This window comes from Rhea pennata, chromosome 19 (genome assembly GCF_028389875.1).
Source record: "Rhea pennata isolate bPtePen1 chromosome 19, bPtePen1.pri, whole genome shotgun sequence".
Lineage (NCBI taxonomy): Eukaryota > Metazoa > Chordata > Aves > Rheiformes > Rheidae > Rhea > Rhea pennata.
The window spans coordinates 12618256-12636895 of record NC_084681.1 but is presented as its reverse complement, the minus strand read 5'-3'; the positions used below and the strand labels follow the sequence as shown (position 1 = coordinate 12636895).

Here is an 18640-nt window from a genome sequence, read left to right as displayed (position 1 = left end):
CTTGTTAGAGACCTTTGATGTCCCTTTTAAGTCCTCATTTCTAGTTGGCGAACCCAACTTGAGTCGGTGGCGATCACTTCCGCGCCCGCGTTGCGCCGCGGGCCCTTCTCCGCCTCTTCCCTTGAGCTTCGCCTGCTCCTGCACCCAAGGCTTGGTCCCAGCCGGCACGCCGAGGTCTTCCCGGAAAGCACACAGTTAGATGGAAGCGACAAGCAGCTTATCAGTTCAGGGGATTTATTCTGCGTAGGTGGCGGTGGCAGAGCAGATAACAGCCTTGCTGGTGGAGCAGCCGTTAGAGCCCCGTGGTGGCCCGGTCTTACTGCACCAAAGAATGTTTATCTGGAGAGACCATTTAGTTTATCTCAGATGCTCCACTTCTGGTCTCGCTTGCCTGAAAGACATCTTGGATTGATTTTCATTCATTTTCGGAAATTTAACTAATTCCTGGGGCTACGGAATTCGTAGGCTGCGTATCCATTGTAATCAAGGGGAGGCTGATTTTTAAATTGCCTGCGCTTTGTAATTCAAATTGTGTTGCCTGGCAGACATTAATTGTGGCAGCCAACATCTATTTACAAACGGGGATTTAGAAATGGGCAGTTCTTATCTGCTAGTGACATTTGGCAGATGGATGGGTTTAGTAACCCCAAAAAAATAAATAAATAAAAAGGAGAAGGAGAAGGGGGTCCATGGCCCAACCTGGCAATTGCTGGAGTCTTTTAGACCTTCCCTGATGTGGCACTTGTCTGCTAGGAGGAGCAAAGCAGCAGCTCAATTGCACACAGAACGAGCTTGGGTAAAAACTGTATAAAGTGAGGCAGAGGGACAATACAAGTAAGGAGCTATTGTAAATTGTAAATTTAGGCAGTGGACTTTTGGGGGGTTTTTTATTTGCTTTTTTCTTTTTTTCCTTTCCAACTTCACAGGAGACAAAGGACGTGGCGGTTGCACCGCTGGGTCGCCTTGGGGTGCAAGATTTCCGCTGAAAGATGAATGCACAGTGAAATCACCACCATGCCAGTTCTCCGCGCCGCACGCGGCTCCTTGGAGCAGGCAGGGCAGACGGGATGGGATTGCATCTCGGCTCCAGTGCCCTAGTCGGGTCCCGTGCCTGGCAGGTGCTGGCACTCAGCCAAGCTGGGCACCCCAAAAGCGATCGGGCAAGCGCCGTTAATTAGGAGCCCGTGCGCAGCAGGGCAGCTTTTGCAATCCTCGGTTCAATCTAGTGCTTTGACAAACTTTGGCAAACGCTTCTTAAAACACATTAGCACATATGAACGGTCTGGGAATTTCACCTTACCCAACAGGCTCACGTTTTTTTATGGCATATGGTTCTGGGGTTAGCTCAGATGAATTATGCACTTCTCGAAGAAGCGGCCGAGCGGGAGCAAGGAGCGACTTTTTTCCTCTCTGCCACGTGAGTAGGAGCAAGCTGCACCGTCTTGTACCTTGGCTTGACTTTTCCTGCTTGATCGAGTTTTGCAAGAGAAAGCCACGTTTGGGTTTCTATGGAGAGGTGCAAGGCTTCCAGCAGTAATAACCTGCTGCGTGTTGTATAAAAAGCATATGTGCACGTGTGTGTCAACAGGCGGATACTTTTCTCACCGTGCCGAGTGCACCTGGGGAAGTCCTGTTTCCCCCTTTTCAAGGCATTGGCAAAGCCCATCTCCCCGCAGCGAGGAAGCCCGCTGGATCTCCTGGCAGCGGCGGGCACTACGGCTCATCCCGTCGTCCGCGCGCGCGTCCACCATCCCCTTCCCTTCATCTCCTCCAGCGCTGGTGTCTCCAGCAGCCCCGCGGCACCCACAAGCCTTTTGTGCCCTCTCGCAAAAGAAACAGCTATTGAAACCGTGACCATGAAGCTCTTCAGGGTTTTCTTCCCCCCCCCACCCCCCCCCGCAGTGTTTTCCTCCTTGCCCTTCGTTTACATAACCGTCTAACCTTGAAGGCACGCAATTACCGCCGGAGCGCCGGAGCTGCGTGTGCCTACATTGACGCCAGCCCTATTGTATGCACTGGAGGGACCTTCTGTAAAGCTTTAGAAAAGATACTTTTTTCTCCGTCCTCTTCCTCTCAAGGCTGCTTAGCTGCTCACGTGTCACCCTGCACAATCAGCAGCATGGGGTGTTTTTTTTTTTTTTTTTTTTTTTTTTTTTTTTTTTTTGGTTTCTAGCAGGAGCAAAAGGGCCAGTTGTTGTCCTGCTCTGCTGCCAGCATAGGAGATAGAGGCAGTAGGAAAATCCGGTGGAATTCTGGTTTTGTTAAGGCTTGTGAGCAGAAAATTCCCCCAACGCCTTGATATTTGAGAATGTTCCCTAATCGCAGATTAAGATGTAAATTTGGGAGAGCTGATCCCTTTTCGCCTCCCAAAGACAACTGTGAAAATCAAATAGCAGGCAGCGGTTTTAGTTCAGGAGAGGTTTTTATCTGGGCGGTATCTTGAACACATGTAATCCGAGGCCAATTGATTGACCCTACTAGTTATTTTCCATCACTAAAACTAAGTGTAGGAAAGATATTAATTATAGCCTGTTCTAACTCTCCCTTCACAAAAAAAAAAAAAAATCGCTATTGACACTCAAGTAAAGCAGTATTTGTATTTCGGGTCAGAACAAGTGTGTTTTGGACCTAGCTCTCCAAAAGAAACCTTTGGGGTGTTTAGCAGTGAACCTGCAACAGGCACTAAGGCATACCTATTACAGACTTAAAAAAATTTTCCTTTACGCCCAGAATTGCCGCACGTTGAGAAATCACCTAAGAAAGCTGCTGTGTTAAACTGGTGAGCAAGCACAGAAGAGAAGGGTAGAGAAGAGAAGCTCTGGGGCTAAGCTGAGTACGTGCCTTGCCAGTGCGACATCCTGCAAAAATCACTCCGGACCGCAGCGAAGAACGTTTTGCATCGGCTGCGCTTGGAGGAGAGGGGAGCGGGGGGAATGCCAAGCCTTGAGACACGGTCACTCACAAGCAGGTGGCTACAGCTGCACTAATTCAAGCCGCTGCGCTCTAATCTGCCTTGTCTGGATTAAGGAGGAGTAATTTGTTCAACGTCTTTTAGCTGAGAAGAGCCAGTTGTGCGTTACGGGGTAAAACGGTGTGTGGTTGCTTCCTGCCTGCGCTCCGGCTCCCAAACCTGCTCGCGTCTGCAGGGAGCCAAACTCGTACCCGTTTCCTAGAGACAACAGGCCGGTGCTTTCCTCTAATAAGGCAGCGAGCTACCAAGGTCTGGAAATAATTTTAAAAATTCCTTCACATTATTCAAGGCAGAAGAATTACTAAAATTGTGCTTTAAGCAAAACAGCGTTCTTAGGTTGCCAAGGCAGTAAACACCAGCTTTGGGAAATGCAATAAGATTTCAACATCTGTTTCGGAGCTGATATTTTAACCATTCTGTGTTTATTTTAATGCCTGGTTGGCCAATTCCCAGTCAGACGGATGCAAGACCAAAGAAAAGACAGAAGGAACAAGTCTGTCCTTGAATTAATGCTACAGATCAGCTTCTCCCTTCTCTTTTTTTTCAGTATGGATTAAATAAATAGGTGTTTGCCCTAAGTAGACCTTGCAAGTGGCACCAAAGCCTTGCCTACCCCTGCGTAAACCGAGGGCAGCGTGCGTAGTCCAAAGAGCAGTGAGAAGGAGAAGGGGAGAGAACACACTCTTCGAGAACGTGCTGTTGGCGCTTTTACAGGGATGCGATGTCAATACGTCAGGGCCCTTGCAGATAACCTTGGACACCTTTGCCTGGGCTTGTGCAGATTTGTCTACCCATGCAGGCTCACGGGCCTCGAGCTGGTCCGGGAGCTGCACAGTCGCGTTGACGGGGCTGTTCTCCAGCCCGTTCCTCAACTCGTTCCAGTCGTTTGGTGCCCCGGGAATAACCAACCTTCAGAAATTTTCCTCCGGGTGTCGGCGAGGTAGTGCCGAACCCCCGAGCGATGTTTAAAGCAGGCAGCTGCGATAATTGATGCGTGGGGCGACCGCTCTGGGCGCCAGCTGTGCGAAATATAAAGTGCTGTGATGGTGAAATGCGTTGTCAGCGTGCAAGAGGCAAATTTCAAATGACCGCCTGGCGCAGCGTCGTCCGCAGCAGGCGAGAGTCAGGCGGGATCCCAGCGTTTCCTCGTAGCGGGTGATAAAACGGGTTGCCATCCGCAGATTGTTTCACATGAATGGAACAGTTGGTTCGACGTGATGCTCCAGGCAGGATTTCTGTTGGACTGCTAGCTTAATGGCTGGGTATTCCCACCATTTCTTGGATGACCCGTGCGTCCGATACTGGACAGGAGCTGTTCAGGGAACAAGGAATAGAGCTTTCCAGCTCTGCATCGCTGAGCCGTCCCCCAGGACGGAGAGGACGAGAAGTGGTGGCCGTCTGACCAGCACTGCACTCTTGGTGCGTCGGTCAGTGGCCAGCGTTCATGTCATTAAAACCATCTTCCTGTCCTGTGCTCTTAGGCGCTTTTCTTGGCGGAGAGGCCAAGGATTGAACGGGTACAGGCACTGGCGTTGCTCACCAGCCTGAGATTCGGGCTGCTCAGCAGACGAGGTTGTCAAAGTGCATCACCAGGACAGCTTGAGGGCAGCTTGCCCCAATGTATCTGAACTGCTCTTTTTTATGATGAAGCATTTTGCTGTCTTGAGATGGTCCTCTGACTCATGAATGGCTTTGAAGGGAAAAAAACATGGATTTTTAGTCAAAGTTTAGAGAGACTACGTGGCGTTCCTGACAACCTGAAGGACACAAATTTGCAGGTGGTGCCTGTTATTCCAACAAGGTCCACTCTTTCAGACTGCAAGCCCAGCATCACTAGTGGCTTTTGGAAATCTCATCTCACAGTTATTGCCAGGTCTTAACCAATTTTGTTGAAGCTTAAAATGTCTTGCTAAGCAGTTTCTGAATCACGATGGAATTTAGTGTCTTGCTTGTTTTAGAAAAAATGCAATTTGCTGAACTTGAGTATTTTACTAGCTAAAAATTTATTTAAAGAGAGAAATAATCAAGATTTTCTGCCTTTTTCATCTTCAGTTGACATTTTGGCTTCATCTGAGTTATTAAAATTAAAAAAAAATCTTGTTCTGGCTTATGACAGGAGATATTACTATTTAAATATTTTTAAGAGAATCTAGGAAAAATAGTAGTGGTTTAACCTTAAGGTTCATGATGAACTGTGAAATCTATTGTTTACCTTTAACTCCGTGAAAGCTATAGGTTCTCTGCTATCCTGTAACTTCTGAGATGATTTAAGCCAGTACAGAGTGAAGATAAAACAACAGGAACTCAATAGGAAAACATTTTATACCTGTTTTGCCCACAAAGGTGAAAGAATAATGAAGAACTGGGGTTTGAAGATATGCCGGCTCCGTGTGTTACAGTGGTGAATTACCTGCTCTGGTCTTAATTAGGAACCCTGCAGAGAAAAGGGAGATTTACATTGATGCAACTCAGTTCCCAAACTTCTGGGAACCACACGGAAGAAACAGAGTAGGCTCTGCAGTATTTTGAACTGCGTAATTCTCCAGAGTTAGTCTCTCTATAACGTGGCTTAAAAACACTGCTGAACTAATCATGACATAGCTGACATTCGTTAAGTAATTAATGAGGATCACAATGTTTGCTCTGGGCTTGAACAGGAGTCCTAGTTTGGGTTCTTTTGATACTGAATTATACTGTAGCATGTGCTGTGCTTTGCAAGCTGTCAGTCTTAGGCGATGGTTAAAAACCTACGGCAACCCAATGATCTCGACTGATGCAAAGGAAATTACAGGATGTACTGGGCACATGGGGAATCATCAAAAAGATCAGGTCAGTTATAGTCCTCATAATGCTCTCCTAAATTGTTTTACTGTTTGGCTTCTCTGCAAAATATCTGTTATCTCAGTGATTGCAGTGTAGGCACAGTATTTAAATTCCAAAGGCTGGCGTGTGAAAACCAGAGCGGTTAGAGAATTGTTTGGTGTGTTTGAGGTTTAGGGTGTGGTTTGAGCTCGGCTGCACGCACCGTTTGAACAAGTGAGCAGGTGAAGCCTGCGTGACGGATGGGGCACGCGGGAGTGGAGCCCATGGCTCGCTAAAGGGAGGCTGGCACGTAGCCGCGGGAAGCGGGCACAGGCTGCGCGCGCGCATGCTGGCCCTGCCTGGCGCCGGCCGCTTGCATTTCCCCTTCTGATGGAGAGCTGCAATTTGCCTTTTCTTGAGTTAGGAAGAATGACAAGGGAATGTCTATAAAGCGCACCAGATGTGAAACTTGAAAAATATTCCTATCGTAGTTTTATCAGATTCAGTATCTTGCCTCTGGTAATATGTTTTACAAGAATAAGGAAGCACTAAAGGATAACATATTGCAAGAGCATTTTCCCTGTCATTTGTCCTGGTAGAGAGTATGCTGATCCCTGATAAAATTCTATCTCAGTTCTTTCCCCTGGGTTTCAGCAGAACTGAATCAAGTCCTGTTAGCGTCAGATTTACAGTTGTTGGCCCTGGCCGTGATTTTGTGAAATGAATGGTGATTTTGGGGTGCTCCGTTCTGAACTATCTTAAAAGCTTTGGATTTAGAGAGGACTCTAAGGATCCATCCCTTGAAAGTCAGACTTTAAGATGGTTCAAACCACAAGATTTGCAAACATCTTGGGCCGTATGAAAATCACCTGCAATTCTGTAGCAGGCAACATTGTTCTGAAAGCTGCATCCCCTCTACATGAGTGTCTCTCTATCCCCGTGCTTAATGTAATCAACCGCCAGAGGCATATACTCACCTAATGGAAATATTTGTTACCCTTTATAAAAAGTGATGAGACAGCGTTTTATGCTGCTAATGTATCTTATAGGCAACTGGAAACTGTATTTTTATTCAAGTCTGATGGGCCATTCCTTCACTGGTTGATAAGGGAGGGCAAGAAAGGTCTTTTGCAAACATAGATTATTATTTGCGTTGCCACAACATTGCGTGGTGTGCTGTTGAAGACAAGAATGAGACATGCCCAGCCCCAAGGAAATACGGCCAAAACAGATGGAGGTGTGAACCACAAAGAAGTTCAAAGGAGACAGTAGCTTAGTTTTTACTGCTGGTACAGTCCTAGCAGTCACTGGACAGAAGGCGAGAAGAAGAGGAAGAATTGAAGGACATTAACCCACATGGAGACACACATTCCCATTTGTGTTTCTGTCAGGTGATTAAGAAAATGATAGATTCTCAGCTCCGTAAGTGAGAAGCAGTTTCCAGAAAGAATGAACTCATGGAGGCAGGAAGATGCAAAGAGAGTGTTAAGACTGGAGTGTTTGAGAGCTGGAGAAACAAAAGGAAAATCCAGGAATGCTCATAATGTGGAACAGCCTTGGGGGATTTTTATGTCTTCGGACAAAATTAGCAAACACAGTTTAGTCTGAAGGCCTTCCTGAAGCTTGCTGAAATCAGCATAACTTCCCTTGGCCTTGATGAACCTTGTACCTCGTCCTGAGGATAGCTGGAAAATTGTGAAAAATGTGGTGCATTGATAGCTCTCTTTTTTTAAATTTTAAAGTAGCTCATCAGTGTGAATGGAGTTATTTGATCAAATTATTTTGAAATGGCTGGGATTGCTTTGAAGAAATGAGTTCTCGGTCTTCTGTCGCCTCATTAGCCACATCTGCCTGTTCTGCTGCCTCCTCGAGGTCTGTGATCTAAGACCTCCAGTGCCGTGAGGGCTTTCCTTTCTTCACACAGTGAACGAACAGTAAGATTAACCGTGCTGCAGACTGTCAGGGTACTGTTATTTTCCTAGTACTCTGGAGGATGCCAGCTTATCCTCCTTTTCTGTTTGTGTTTCATTCAGCAGGACCCCATATTTCTGGCTAATAACATATATGTGACACACTGCTCTGTCCTTTGGCTTTTTTCTTCTCAAGATGCACCAACCTGGGCACCTGAGGGTGGAATCTAGAGACTCCTGGGAGAACAGTGTCTTGCCCAATTTCTGCTTTGATTCTGTTGACCTTCTCTCAGATAGAGACTGATTAGTGCAGAGATCATTAGCAATGCTTTAGTCAGTGAGAGCAGATATTAGGGAGAAGTAACACGATGAAATGCTTTCCAAATTAAACAAGTTATCAAAAAACAGAAGAACTGTGCATAACCCTGTGTGAGTTAAAGACAGAACATCCTTTAACTCCTGCCTGGGTTCTTAGGTCTGTTTTTGCAGGTGAGGCCCACATTTGCTGAAGTCTGTATGCAGCATTCCTTCACCATGGCCCAGCTGGGCACTCTAATGCCTGTTTCCTTCTCTCTTTTCCACTGCAGGTGCAGTACTGTTAGGAGGAATCCTCTATTCCTGGCAGTTCCCTCATTTCAATGCCCTGAGCTGGGGGCTGCGAGAAGATTACTCCCGAGGAGGATACTGCATGATGTCTGTGACACATCCAGGGCTGTGCAGGCGGGTGGCTCTGCGGCACTGCTTGGCCTTAATTGGACTCTCAACAGTGGCTCCTGTGCTCGACATCACCACGTGGACTTTCCCTATCATTTCACTCCCTATTAACCTGTACATCTCCTACCTCGGCTTTCGGTTCTACAGGGATGCAGACCGCAGCAGTTCTAGGAAGCTTTTCTTCTGCAGTCTGTGGCATTTGCCATTGCTGCTGCTTGTCATGTTCACATGCAAGAAACCTTTCCTGGAGAAGGAAGAGAAAGGCGATCTCAGTGGAAATCATGGCAGGGCTGTGGAAATTAGATTGCCTTAAATGTCAATTATTTGTCATCAATGTGACACATCAGGTAGCGTATTTTAGTAATTATGGGAGGGGGAAGCCTGTTGTGATCTGTTTGAAGAATTGTTTGTGCCTAGTGACCACTTCATGTGATGATTTTCTGTGTTCTTCTTAAAGGGAAGGGACGTGAAAGCTTAAAGCATTCATGGGCCACGGGCCTCTTTCACTCATCACAGATTAAATTCTAGCCTCCATCAGAAGCACATCACTTTCTGATGGCCTTCCAAAGTCTTTGTGGGTCTTGATCTCATGTCTCATGGGTAGGATTTCAGTTAGCAAATCACATACGCACACTTACCAAATGCCATCACTGGCAGCCTTGGCAAAGAAGTCAGGAAGCGACAAATGAATGATTTATCACCCCCCAACAAATGAGCAGCCTTTTCAAATTAAGCTTTGAGGCCCATGTTGGAGTGGGTGAGCTTGTGTTGTCTCAGTCCATGCCGTTCCTGCTCTATTCTTACAGAGGCCTTCAGTTTCTGAGACTATCAGTCGGTTACGTTTCCCAAGGTTCCCATTCACTTCAGTAGATTTTGGGGTTTCATATAGCCTTCACAATCCTAAAGAAATGAAGAAAACTATCTTACAGCACACTACACATCAGCATTTAAAGAGCCTGAAGATAAACAGATACTCCATAGCATATACTTTGAAAGACCCTCTTAATCATTTTACCGTATATCCATTCCAGTGAATTTCTGTTTTTATGTTATTAAGGTTTGGATCCTGTGTGCCAGATCTTCAGCTGGTGAAAACTAGTATTATTGTTTATTCCAGTGAAGCTTTGAAAAGATATACCAGGTGAGAACTGGATCTTAGAGTCCAATAGTTTTAAGGCTTTTGTGTGCTAATGTGTCTTGTGCCTGCCCATTTACTCTAAGTGCCCATCTACTAAGGAGTTAGCTCCTGTACTGGATGAGCTCTGGGCTTGCATCAAGAATTTGAACTGTATTTAATCTCACACCACCGTGTTTTGAAGGCCTCATTGGGGGTATGTTACCAGTAAGGAAGCACAATTTATGGAAAAAAAAGGGATGTTTGGGGGGATGATTTATCTGATATGATAATATTCAAATTTTTGATGCAGCCAAGGTCTTTCAAAAAAAATGTTGGGGATGGTCCTATTAGGAGAATGTATCACCTTTGTTAACTGATACGATGTAATATATTTTCTAGGCACAGTCTGATATATTTATGATGCTGTTTTGGGGCTGCGGCTAGCCCTGAACATACGTGGTTTGACTGTGACCAGCTGGGATACTTCCAAACACAGCAGTATCTACTGTAGACAAGGGTTATGTTATAGTTTGTTGTGGTAGTTAATGCCTGTTATGACTTGACGCATTTTCATGCCAAGATTTCTTTCCCATGTGGAAAGGGCCTGGGCAGCACCACTGTGCATCCAAAGACGTCTGCTGGTAGGAATACCTGAAATGGGAGACAGTTTCTCTAATCTGATCCCAAATAAAGCCCTTCAAGAAACTTCACAAATCTGCCAGCATGTGCTTATCATGCTGACGTAAAATATTCACTGGGTGCTTTCATGATCCAAGCCCGTCTTCTGGTCTCGGTTACACTGGTGTAAATCAGAAGTGACACCGTTAACCTCTGCTCTGTCGGCCAAGGTGCTTCATAGGAACAGAGCCACCTGTTTTACATGGCTCTTAAATAACCAGTTGTAAGATTTCCTGACTCTCTCAAGTGATTGCAGATGACAGTACTGAGTTCCCTGGTACTGTTTATCTGACAGGCTCCATTGTACTCAAGTTACTGTGGGGAACATTTCATAGAAATATCTGGAAACCATACAACTGTGCAACTCCTTAATTTGTTTTGAAAATGCATTCAAGCTTTTCTGCAATAAAGTGCATACTGTACAAAAACAGAGAGGATTGCTCAAGAGCTGTTTGTTTTAAACAATTTGGATAATTGTAAAGGTATTTGATGATAGGTCTGCGGTGTTTCAAGTAGCAACAATGTTCTTCTTGATCCCTGCAAGAGCAAGGACAGCTTGCAAAGTGCTTGTTTATTGTGCAAAAAGCACACTGAAGATAAGTCGCTAGTGGAGCGTGTTTGTGGAAAGCAAAGGAATCTGGTGAGCCTTTAGCTGTGAGAGGAAGCTGTAACGAGCGGCCGGCTCACAGGAACCGTAGGTTTGGCTCATGCAGGCAGAAAGCAGAAAGCGGCACTGAAGCAACAGGCTTGTGGTTTTCTCCAAAGTCATTAGAGATCCAGGCGTCAGAATGGCCTGCAAGCACGGGGCACCGTCCTGACAAACACAGTTCTTATTAAAGGTCCCAAGGACGTGCCTGTGGTTCACAGTTTTGAAGAGCAGCCATCTTCATTTCTTGGGCCAAAATGTGTGATATTCACAGATTTTAAGGCCAGACATGAGCTTTGTAATCATCACTGAGTGTCTGCAAAATGGCAGTCACAGAATTGCACCACCATCTCCCCACCCAGTCTGTCTAGCCTGTAGAGTGGGCGTATCTTTAGAAGCAATGGATCTGGAATTTAAAGATGAGAAATAACTTTGTTTTTAAAAAAGCTTTTTCGAGCTAGCTAGAAAGTGTTCTCTGCTGTGCCCCCAAATGGCCATATATCAGATATAAATGAAGTGATCTATTACAATTTAACTGTCTTAGAAATTGTTGCTGTTGTATGTCCTTTTTAAATAAAAGCATTGCCAAATTTAAATTCTGGTTACATTTAGATAGATACAGTAGGTACTGTAAGATGCCCATTTCAATATTTTTGGTGTCACGATGGAAATGAAAAAGTACTAAACCATCTGCCTTTGTTCAAGGGCGTAGCTGATCTCTGTTACCTACATCTAGGATTGATGTAGGTCATTCCCACTGCAGTACTGCTCATATTAATGCCTAAACTCTGTAGGGAAAGAGGCAGAAGAGGCACGTGAGTGACTTGCCTGTGATTACTTTGCACAGCTGAGGCAGTGCCAGAAGTTTAACTTAGGCTTCCTGCAGCTCAGTCCCATGCCTTGCAAGCGTCAGGTCACCTTGCATGGCTCCTTCGATCTGAAAGGATGTTTCCTACATAGAAATGCAGGTTTTTTTCTTGTCCCATTCAAAAGACTTGAATATAAGTTGATTGTCATCTCTGTATCCTGGTTATTGGATATGTTCCCCATGAATTGGCCCATCTGGAACATACCTGCCATTTATGTGGTAGTAAAGAAAAGGCAGCAGTGTGCCATTTCCCTCGAGCTCCTGGATCTGCCAGTTCCTGAGATGGTCTCGTGTTGCTGTTATAGCACTTTGCCAATGATATCCTTCAGTGGGCAATTTTACGCCACCAGAAGCATGTGCAGAAGCTCGCGGAGGAATCTGGGCTGGTGACTCAAGAGTGTGAAGCTAGTTTTAGCCCGTTTGGACTTTAAACCCCAAGTATGACTGGAGAAGTGTGGTTTTGTGGATAGAACAGTAGCTGTAAGGCTCAGGAGAGCTTAATTCTTTCGAGATCTCTGAATAAGAAATACGATCTCTCTGTAAAATAGAGATGATGATGTTTTGTCTCATTGGACCTGTAAACAACTCTGTAGCTCGAGCCCTGTGAGGCCCTGAGCTTGTGACCTTTCCCTGCTGCTCTGGTACAATGGTATCAACGCACTGATGCCAAAACATCAAACTTTCTGTACTTCAGCTGCACCATTTGTTATCAGAGGGAATACTGTGTTTTGCCAGTCCCCTAACCTTTATTCTTTAGGGCCTTTTAAAGAGAGCACCGGCTGATGGTGAGAGCAGCCTTACTGCAAGCTGCGACTTGGATTCTACCCCTGGTTCTGTTGTTTTCTCTGATCTTTAGCAAATCGCTTAATCTCAGTACAACACTTGCCTTGCAGGACAATTTGGAAAGCTTAGCTACGTTATTTTAAATTGCTCTAAGCTCTTGCATTAGCGGGTAGCGTTGTATGATTCCATATAGCCGCTTGCAGCGTCTCAGCGTGACGGACATCCCAGAAAGCCACACAGTTGGTGGGGGTCTACGCTTTGTTCCTGCATGAATGAGGAAATCCAATCCTTGTGCACACAGCTCTTTCCCTTCTGCTTTTCCCCACATTTTTTTCTTGCTTCCTGTATCAATCTCCGATATAATCTGCCCCAGCAGAGTAACACATTCACACTCTCCTGGCTCCAGCAGCGTTTCTCACTCAGCCAGGCCACAGCATTTCAAGGCTTACACAAAATACACACGTCTTTTCAGGTCTTGTTATCCCATGAGACTAGGAAGGGAAACAGAGTGATACTATTAGAAATCAGTGTTGTTACAGATAGCAGGCATGTTATCCAGGTTGCTCTCCCGAGGTGATTAGATATTCACCCTTTCTTGGAAACACAGGCTGTCTACAGAACACTCTGCTTTTAAAACAAAGAAATGTCATCACTGTTTTCCTACTAAGCAGTTCTGCTGGTGGTGATAATACTCGAAGCTCTATTGCAGGCGGTCCCTGATGGTATTTCTACTTGTGGGATTTCTTAACCGTGCTAAGAGTTGGCTCTGACGAAGACTCGCTGAGCGCAGCTCCTGCCATCCATGCTGACTGTGAGGCCTTGGGTCAGCGGTTTGCCTCTCGGTGCTGCTGTTACTTCCCTCAGTCGTTGTCTATTTAGAATGTCGCTTCTTCAGGGCAGCACCGGTCCCTTGCTAGGTGTGCGGACAGCACTGAGGCCTGCTGAGACATGTCCATTTTGCCTGACACAAATTAGAATCTGGTTCCAATCTTCATCGTCTCCCAAACTGCATCTTGTTAATATGGAGTCAAAGATGACGGCTAAGCTCTAAGATCAAAATTTTTGTTAGTGAGCTTCCTCCTCAATGGGAGTCTCTCTCAGACTATGACTTGCTGGGTGGTTTCCATTGATTTTTTAGTCCTCCCTGGGATAACAAGTGCTACAGGCTTTAGGAGTTTGACACAAAGCTTAATGAGCTTTGGCACTGTCTTCCAAACTCTTCTGCCAACTAATCTTGGAAGCATTTTTTAAAGTCAGACAGTTATTGTGCTGTATTAGAGCTTGGGTTTTCCAAGATGCCGTGTTGCAAGGATCCTCACACTTGTGAAAGGTTGTTGTCAGGCCCAGAGCAGTAGGATTGTCCCTCACCCAAAGAAACTGAGGTCTTTCAAGTGTAGCACATGCACAGTGTCCCAAGGCCATTCAGTTTGCCATCAGAAATATATGTATTTAATAGAGCTGGCCTCGACTGTGCCTTTATGCACTTTTCCATCATCTCTTCCAGACTTTAACTGTTTGTGCTGAAGATTTTCCAGCCTGGTCAGTGCCTCAGGCTGGAATTTAGTTTCCAGTGTTTCAAAAGGCACAGTTCAACTGTTTCACAGAACAAGATTGGCAAAATGAGCTGTTTTCCCACAATGTGGAGATGTTTTTCCTACCGTTCTTAACCACTCCTGGCACCTCCAGGCTTTGGAACAAGAACTGAAAGACCAGCAAAGGGCTGTCATGGGTTCAGGCTGGTGCATTTAACTATTCTGTGAAGATGCAGCATGTTTTGCCAAGTTCTGAGTCTCTTGAGAGATTATTGTTTGTAAAAGCTTACTTGAGTGTTGCTGCCTAACTCTCTGAAGAGAGTACCTGTTCTGAGCATGGTAGCTACAGTGCTTTACTGGGGGCTGGAGGGAGAGCTGCTGCCATGGTCCTTGTGGTTTAGAGGAACAGTGTGATTTAGAAAAAGAGGTGCAAAAGATGCCTAGCTTTTCCAGTAAAGTTGGAAAAGTTGACCTAAATATATACCTACATTACCGTTTCTCTTTCTAGGAGTCCTGCTGTGGTCCCGCTCATTGAGCAGAGCAGCGTGTGACATCGGAACGGATGTTTTCGAGTGTCTCAGAGCTGTGTGCAACCCCAGAGATTAGGGCAGTTTAGCAATTAAGGTCATCCTTCCCAGTTTTGCTGGTCTTTGCTTGTGATGCTATCGAAGACACATGGCAAGATCTGTTCTGATCTCCACTCACTTTTTTAACATGTTATAATCTAACTACAGCTTTCTTTTGATAAATGATTTTTTGTGAAATGTTCTAAAAAATCCATTACTTGCACCAGTGTAAACTGCAGCTGCAGCTGGATTGTCTTTTCCTTTAGCAGAAACAAACACACACTTAGGAGAACTACCTTGCAAAATATCGAGGGACTGAAAACAGAAGGTCTTTCTCTCAAATTACGTGAAGTATCTGTAAGGAGGACCCTACTGAACTTTGCATCTGCCTCCAAAAACATGCAGGAGAAAGAGAGTAAAGTGGAGTGCACATTCCCCTCTGGGTTGGAAAGGGTAGAGAGTCCACCAGCCTCTGCTGCTGAAGAGGACAGTGAGCTGGGCAGAAGAGTCTTTACCAGGAATCGTTTTGTTTGACGAATGAGAATTAACCACTGAGATGAAGACTGACATGCATCAATCAAAGCTCGTTCCCAAAGAAGTGTCTGGCATGAGAGTTCTTCTTTTGTTTTCTGAGAAATTAAAAAGATGGAGATTCCTGCCGCTAACAAAAGCTGAGAGATGTTAGAGGATTTTTGGCTGGGGGAGAAGGCACTGTATCAAATTAAACTTGAAACAGAGATGCAAACGAGGTGATTAAGGCATTTCCGCCTTGCTTCCAGGGGAGCTGCTGGACTGTGTCCAAAGTGGGGGAAGGAACAGACTTGAGTTTATCAGCTTAACTTGGAGGTTCATGCTGATACTCACACTGCAGAGCTGCCTGAAGGCCTCAGCAGAGTGTGAAGGCTCTGTGATAGATGCCCTGTCCAGTGGCAATCCCTGTGCTGAGTTGCTCCTAACCAACACATGAGGAAAACCAAGACATGCTGAGATGAAGTGAGCTGCCCAGGGCCACATATCCAGTCCGTAGCAGAGAGAGAGAAATATCATTTAGATCGCTTCCCCCTTGTCTGAAGCTTCTGGCCTACTACTTAGGGCAACCGTCTCTCTTTTAGGTGCCCTTGTCCTTCATATGAAACATAGCAGGGGCTGGCAGCACATCATGAAAGAGTCTGATTAACTATCTTTAAAAAAAAAAAAAAAAAGTGTTGGGAGGAGAGAAACGGAAATGTTTGCAAGAAGCCATTTTCAGGGCTGTTCTCCAGGCTCATCACTCACAACACCACATGGTGTGCAAGTCCATTCCCAACTCCAGAAGAGCCCCATGGGCCTGAGGCCAGCAAGGGCTAGCAGCCCCACCAGGACATCATGTCTGGGACTGCAGTGCTGCAGCTGACCCCCTTCCACTCAGGAATGAAAAATGCTGTGCCTTAATTTGCTAATAAATGGCAAACTGAGTGCTCCTCACTCCTGTGGTCCGGGAGCTGGGGCTTCTGGTGGGAAGGGATCCCATCATGGTGCTGTTGCTCTGCTGCCTGGTAGATCTGGTCCACTGGAGTCGCGGAACACCTGCACTGGCATTTGCACTGTCTTGTGTCTGCTGCTCAGGAACAGCCTCCATTGCATTTTTGGATGCCAGCACAGCTCTATAAGGACATTCATGAGCTGCCCGTGGATAAGCTGAGGAATCACCACTCTGGAAAATGTGTAATTGCATGAACTTAAGTGCTCAGGCCCTCAGAAGTGATGGGTGTGAAGGCCTGACCAGAGCTCAACCTTGTTTAGCTGTGCCCCTATAGCAGCACCCTGGGCCAAAGAGGCATGGTCTTCTCTGCAGACTGATGGACAGATAGTGATCTGGGAGTCTAGCTGGGATCTGCAGGCTGTCTCGCTTGGCCACCAATGGAAGTGAACTCCCTCTGTTGACTTATCCTGAAGTTGCGCCCCTTAATCAAAAAGTGTCCCTGTCTCTGGTAATAAATAGTACCTTCAGTGAACATCTTTAGCCCTTATTAAACTGCAAACTGGACTGATTATTGCTGCTTTCGTAGCCTTTACAGATCTGTTTTTATTTGTAATCGCACCCCGCTGGTATGTTCATAATGATTTTCCTTGCCGCATCCCATGCGGTCCAATGCTACAAAGCCACATTTTAGTAGTAGCTATTGTTAGCTTTAATCACTTGCAATTTGGAGGCCATATTAATAGCAGTATCTTAGCAAGGTTTTCAAATGTTGTCGTTTTCAAAACGTTTATGACAAAAGCTAAGTGTTAGCCTTAATAAAAAGTGTTTTTCATTTGGCTCCATCCTTCAGCAATAAATCCAATTAAATGAGCACTCAGCAGAGTTCATCCTATTGCATCCCATCCTATCTCTACCCAAAAAGTGATGGTAAATGCCTGATTAAAAGGTGATTGAAACTCCAGTAGGAATAGAAGTATTTGAATGGCCCAGCATCATTGGAGGGATGCAAATCTGTGATTGCCTGTGTAAAGGCTGTGGAAGCTTGCAATAATCAAAAACTTCACATACTTTGCAGATGTTCATTTACCCCTTGCAGTTCTCCTGACTCCCCCCCCCCCACACACACACACAAATACCTGTTCTACCTTAAAAACAAATACCTGTTCTACCCAGCTTCACAGAGGGAAATGATGGTGAGGCTAGGCGGCTGATGCAGTTGGGGTAAGAAACCAAAAAAAGCAGAAATTAAACCTAGAATTACCTGTTCTTTGCTTGAATCATGAGGAAAGCTCTCTTCCCAAACAGGGTACCAAGACTATCTGCAAACTCATCCCAAGGGTAGGACACTAGATCAGTGGAGGAGGCTGGAGCCAGGCTGGTGCATGGTGATGCCCACTCACCTTGGGAACAAGCGGGAGCTCGTGGGTGCTGGGGGACCACGTGGGGCTGCAGAGCGCAAGCCTGCGACATGCTGTCCAACCCTGATGCGGCTCACATGGGGAGTTTTACACAGCTAATGCAAAGTTGGAAATCCTTGCTGGTCCTTTTATTTCCACCAACAGATAACTGGGGGGACTTGGTTGGAGAAGTTGCATTAAATCAGTGCGTGGGTGGGGAGCAATGGCGAGGGGGGCTGCTCTTTATTTTAGCCATTTATGGGGGAGGGAGGGAACTATACAACTTCTTTTGGCTGGAAGCAGCTTAAATGAAACATTTAAGCAGAGGAGGCCACTGCCTTTAATTTCATTCAGAAGGCGACTCTGAATGGACTCCTCGCCCGCTTCAAAAGGCCACGGCAGCATGTCCACCGTGGCGCGGGTCATTCATGGCCACTCCAGGAGATGTGAAAACATCTGCTCCATCCATGCCGGAGCCTTTCAGTACAGTTCCTCCCCTTGCTAATAATTGTCCGTGTTCTGTCATCTAGAAAGGGACTTTGTGTGTCTCCCAGGTATTCTGATGCTAATTTGTTTAGTTTGAAAGGAGAAGAGGCTAAACAGATGTGAACCATTTGGGTAGGTTGTAGTTCATTTGTTAGGAAGTGCAAAGGATTCTTGGCAGGATATTAAATATTACCTTGGCTGCTCACAAACACTTCATATTTCAAGAGAGGAAGGGAGGTAGGGACTGCACTGCATAAATCAGCCTTTTCAAAGAGACATAAAAAGGCAAACATTTGATAAATCTGTGTCATTATACTTAGAGATCAAAGGGGGGTTCATATGTATTTATGCAACTGGCAACCTAGGAGACAATAATAACAAACATAGATCTCCGACAGCTTTACAAAAATAAAAATTAGCCGGTTCTAATCTGTAATTATCTGGGAACTGTGCGAGGTAGGAGGCTGCTAGCAGCAAAGCTTTAAGTTGCTAATGTTGAGACGATGAGAGAATGTTAAGTCATTAATAACTGCATTAGAAAGTCCCATGTGCGAGAGATTGTAAACGCACCGGCTTTCAACTGGGCATGTCTCCTGCGCGTGCAGGCACGTTTTCATATAGCGAGCATCGTATAGGCAGGCAGTAGCTATCAGAACCAAAAGTCACCAGGGAAAGAAGTTTTTCCTCATGCGCTAATTACCTTTACGA

General features: G+C 45.6%; 1 protein-coding gene across 1 annotated transcript in view; it reads left to right on the top strand.

Moving 5' to 3' along the window:
• Window positions 1-10624, top strand: part of LOC134149035 (protoheme IX farnesyltransferase, mitochondrial) — a 99618-nt gene extending 88994 nt beyond the window's left edge. Inside the window, exon 7 of the mRNA XM_062591794.1 lies at window positions 8271-10624. Within this exon, the coding sequence (XP_062447778.1) occupies window positions 8271-8710 (440 nt within the window). The 3' untranslated portion in view covers window positions 8711-10624. The remainder of the gene's footprint in view (window positions 1-8270) is intronic.
• Window positions 10625-18640: the final 8016 nt, after the last annotated feature.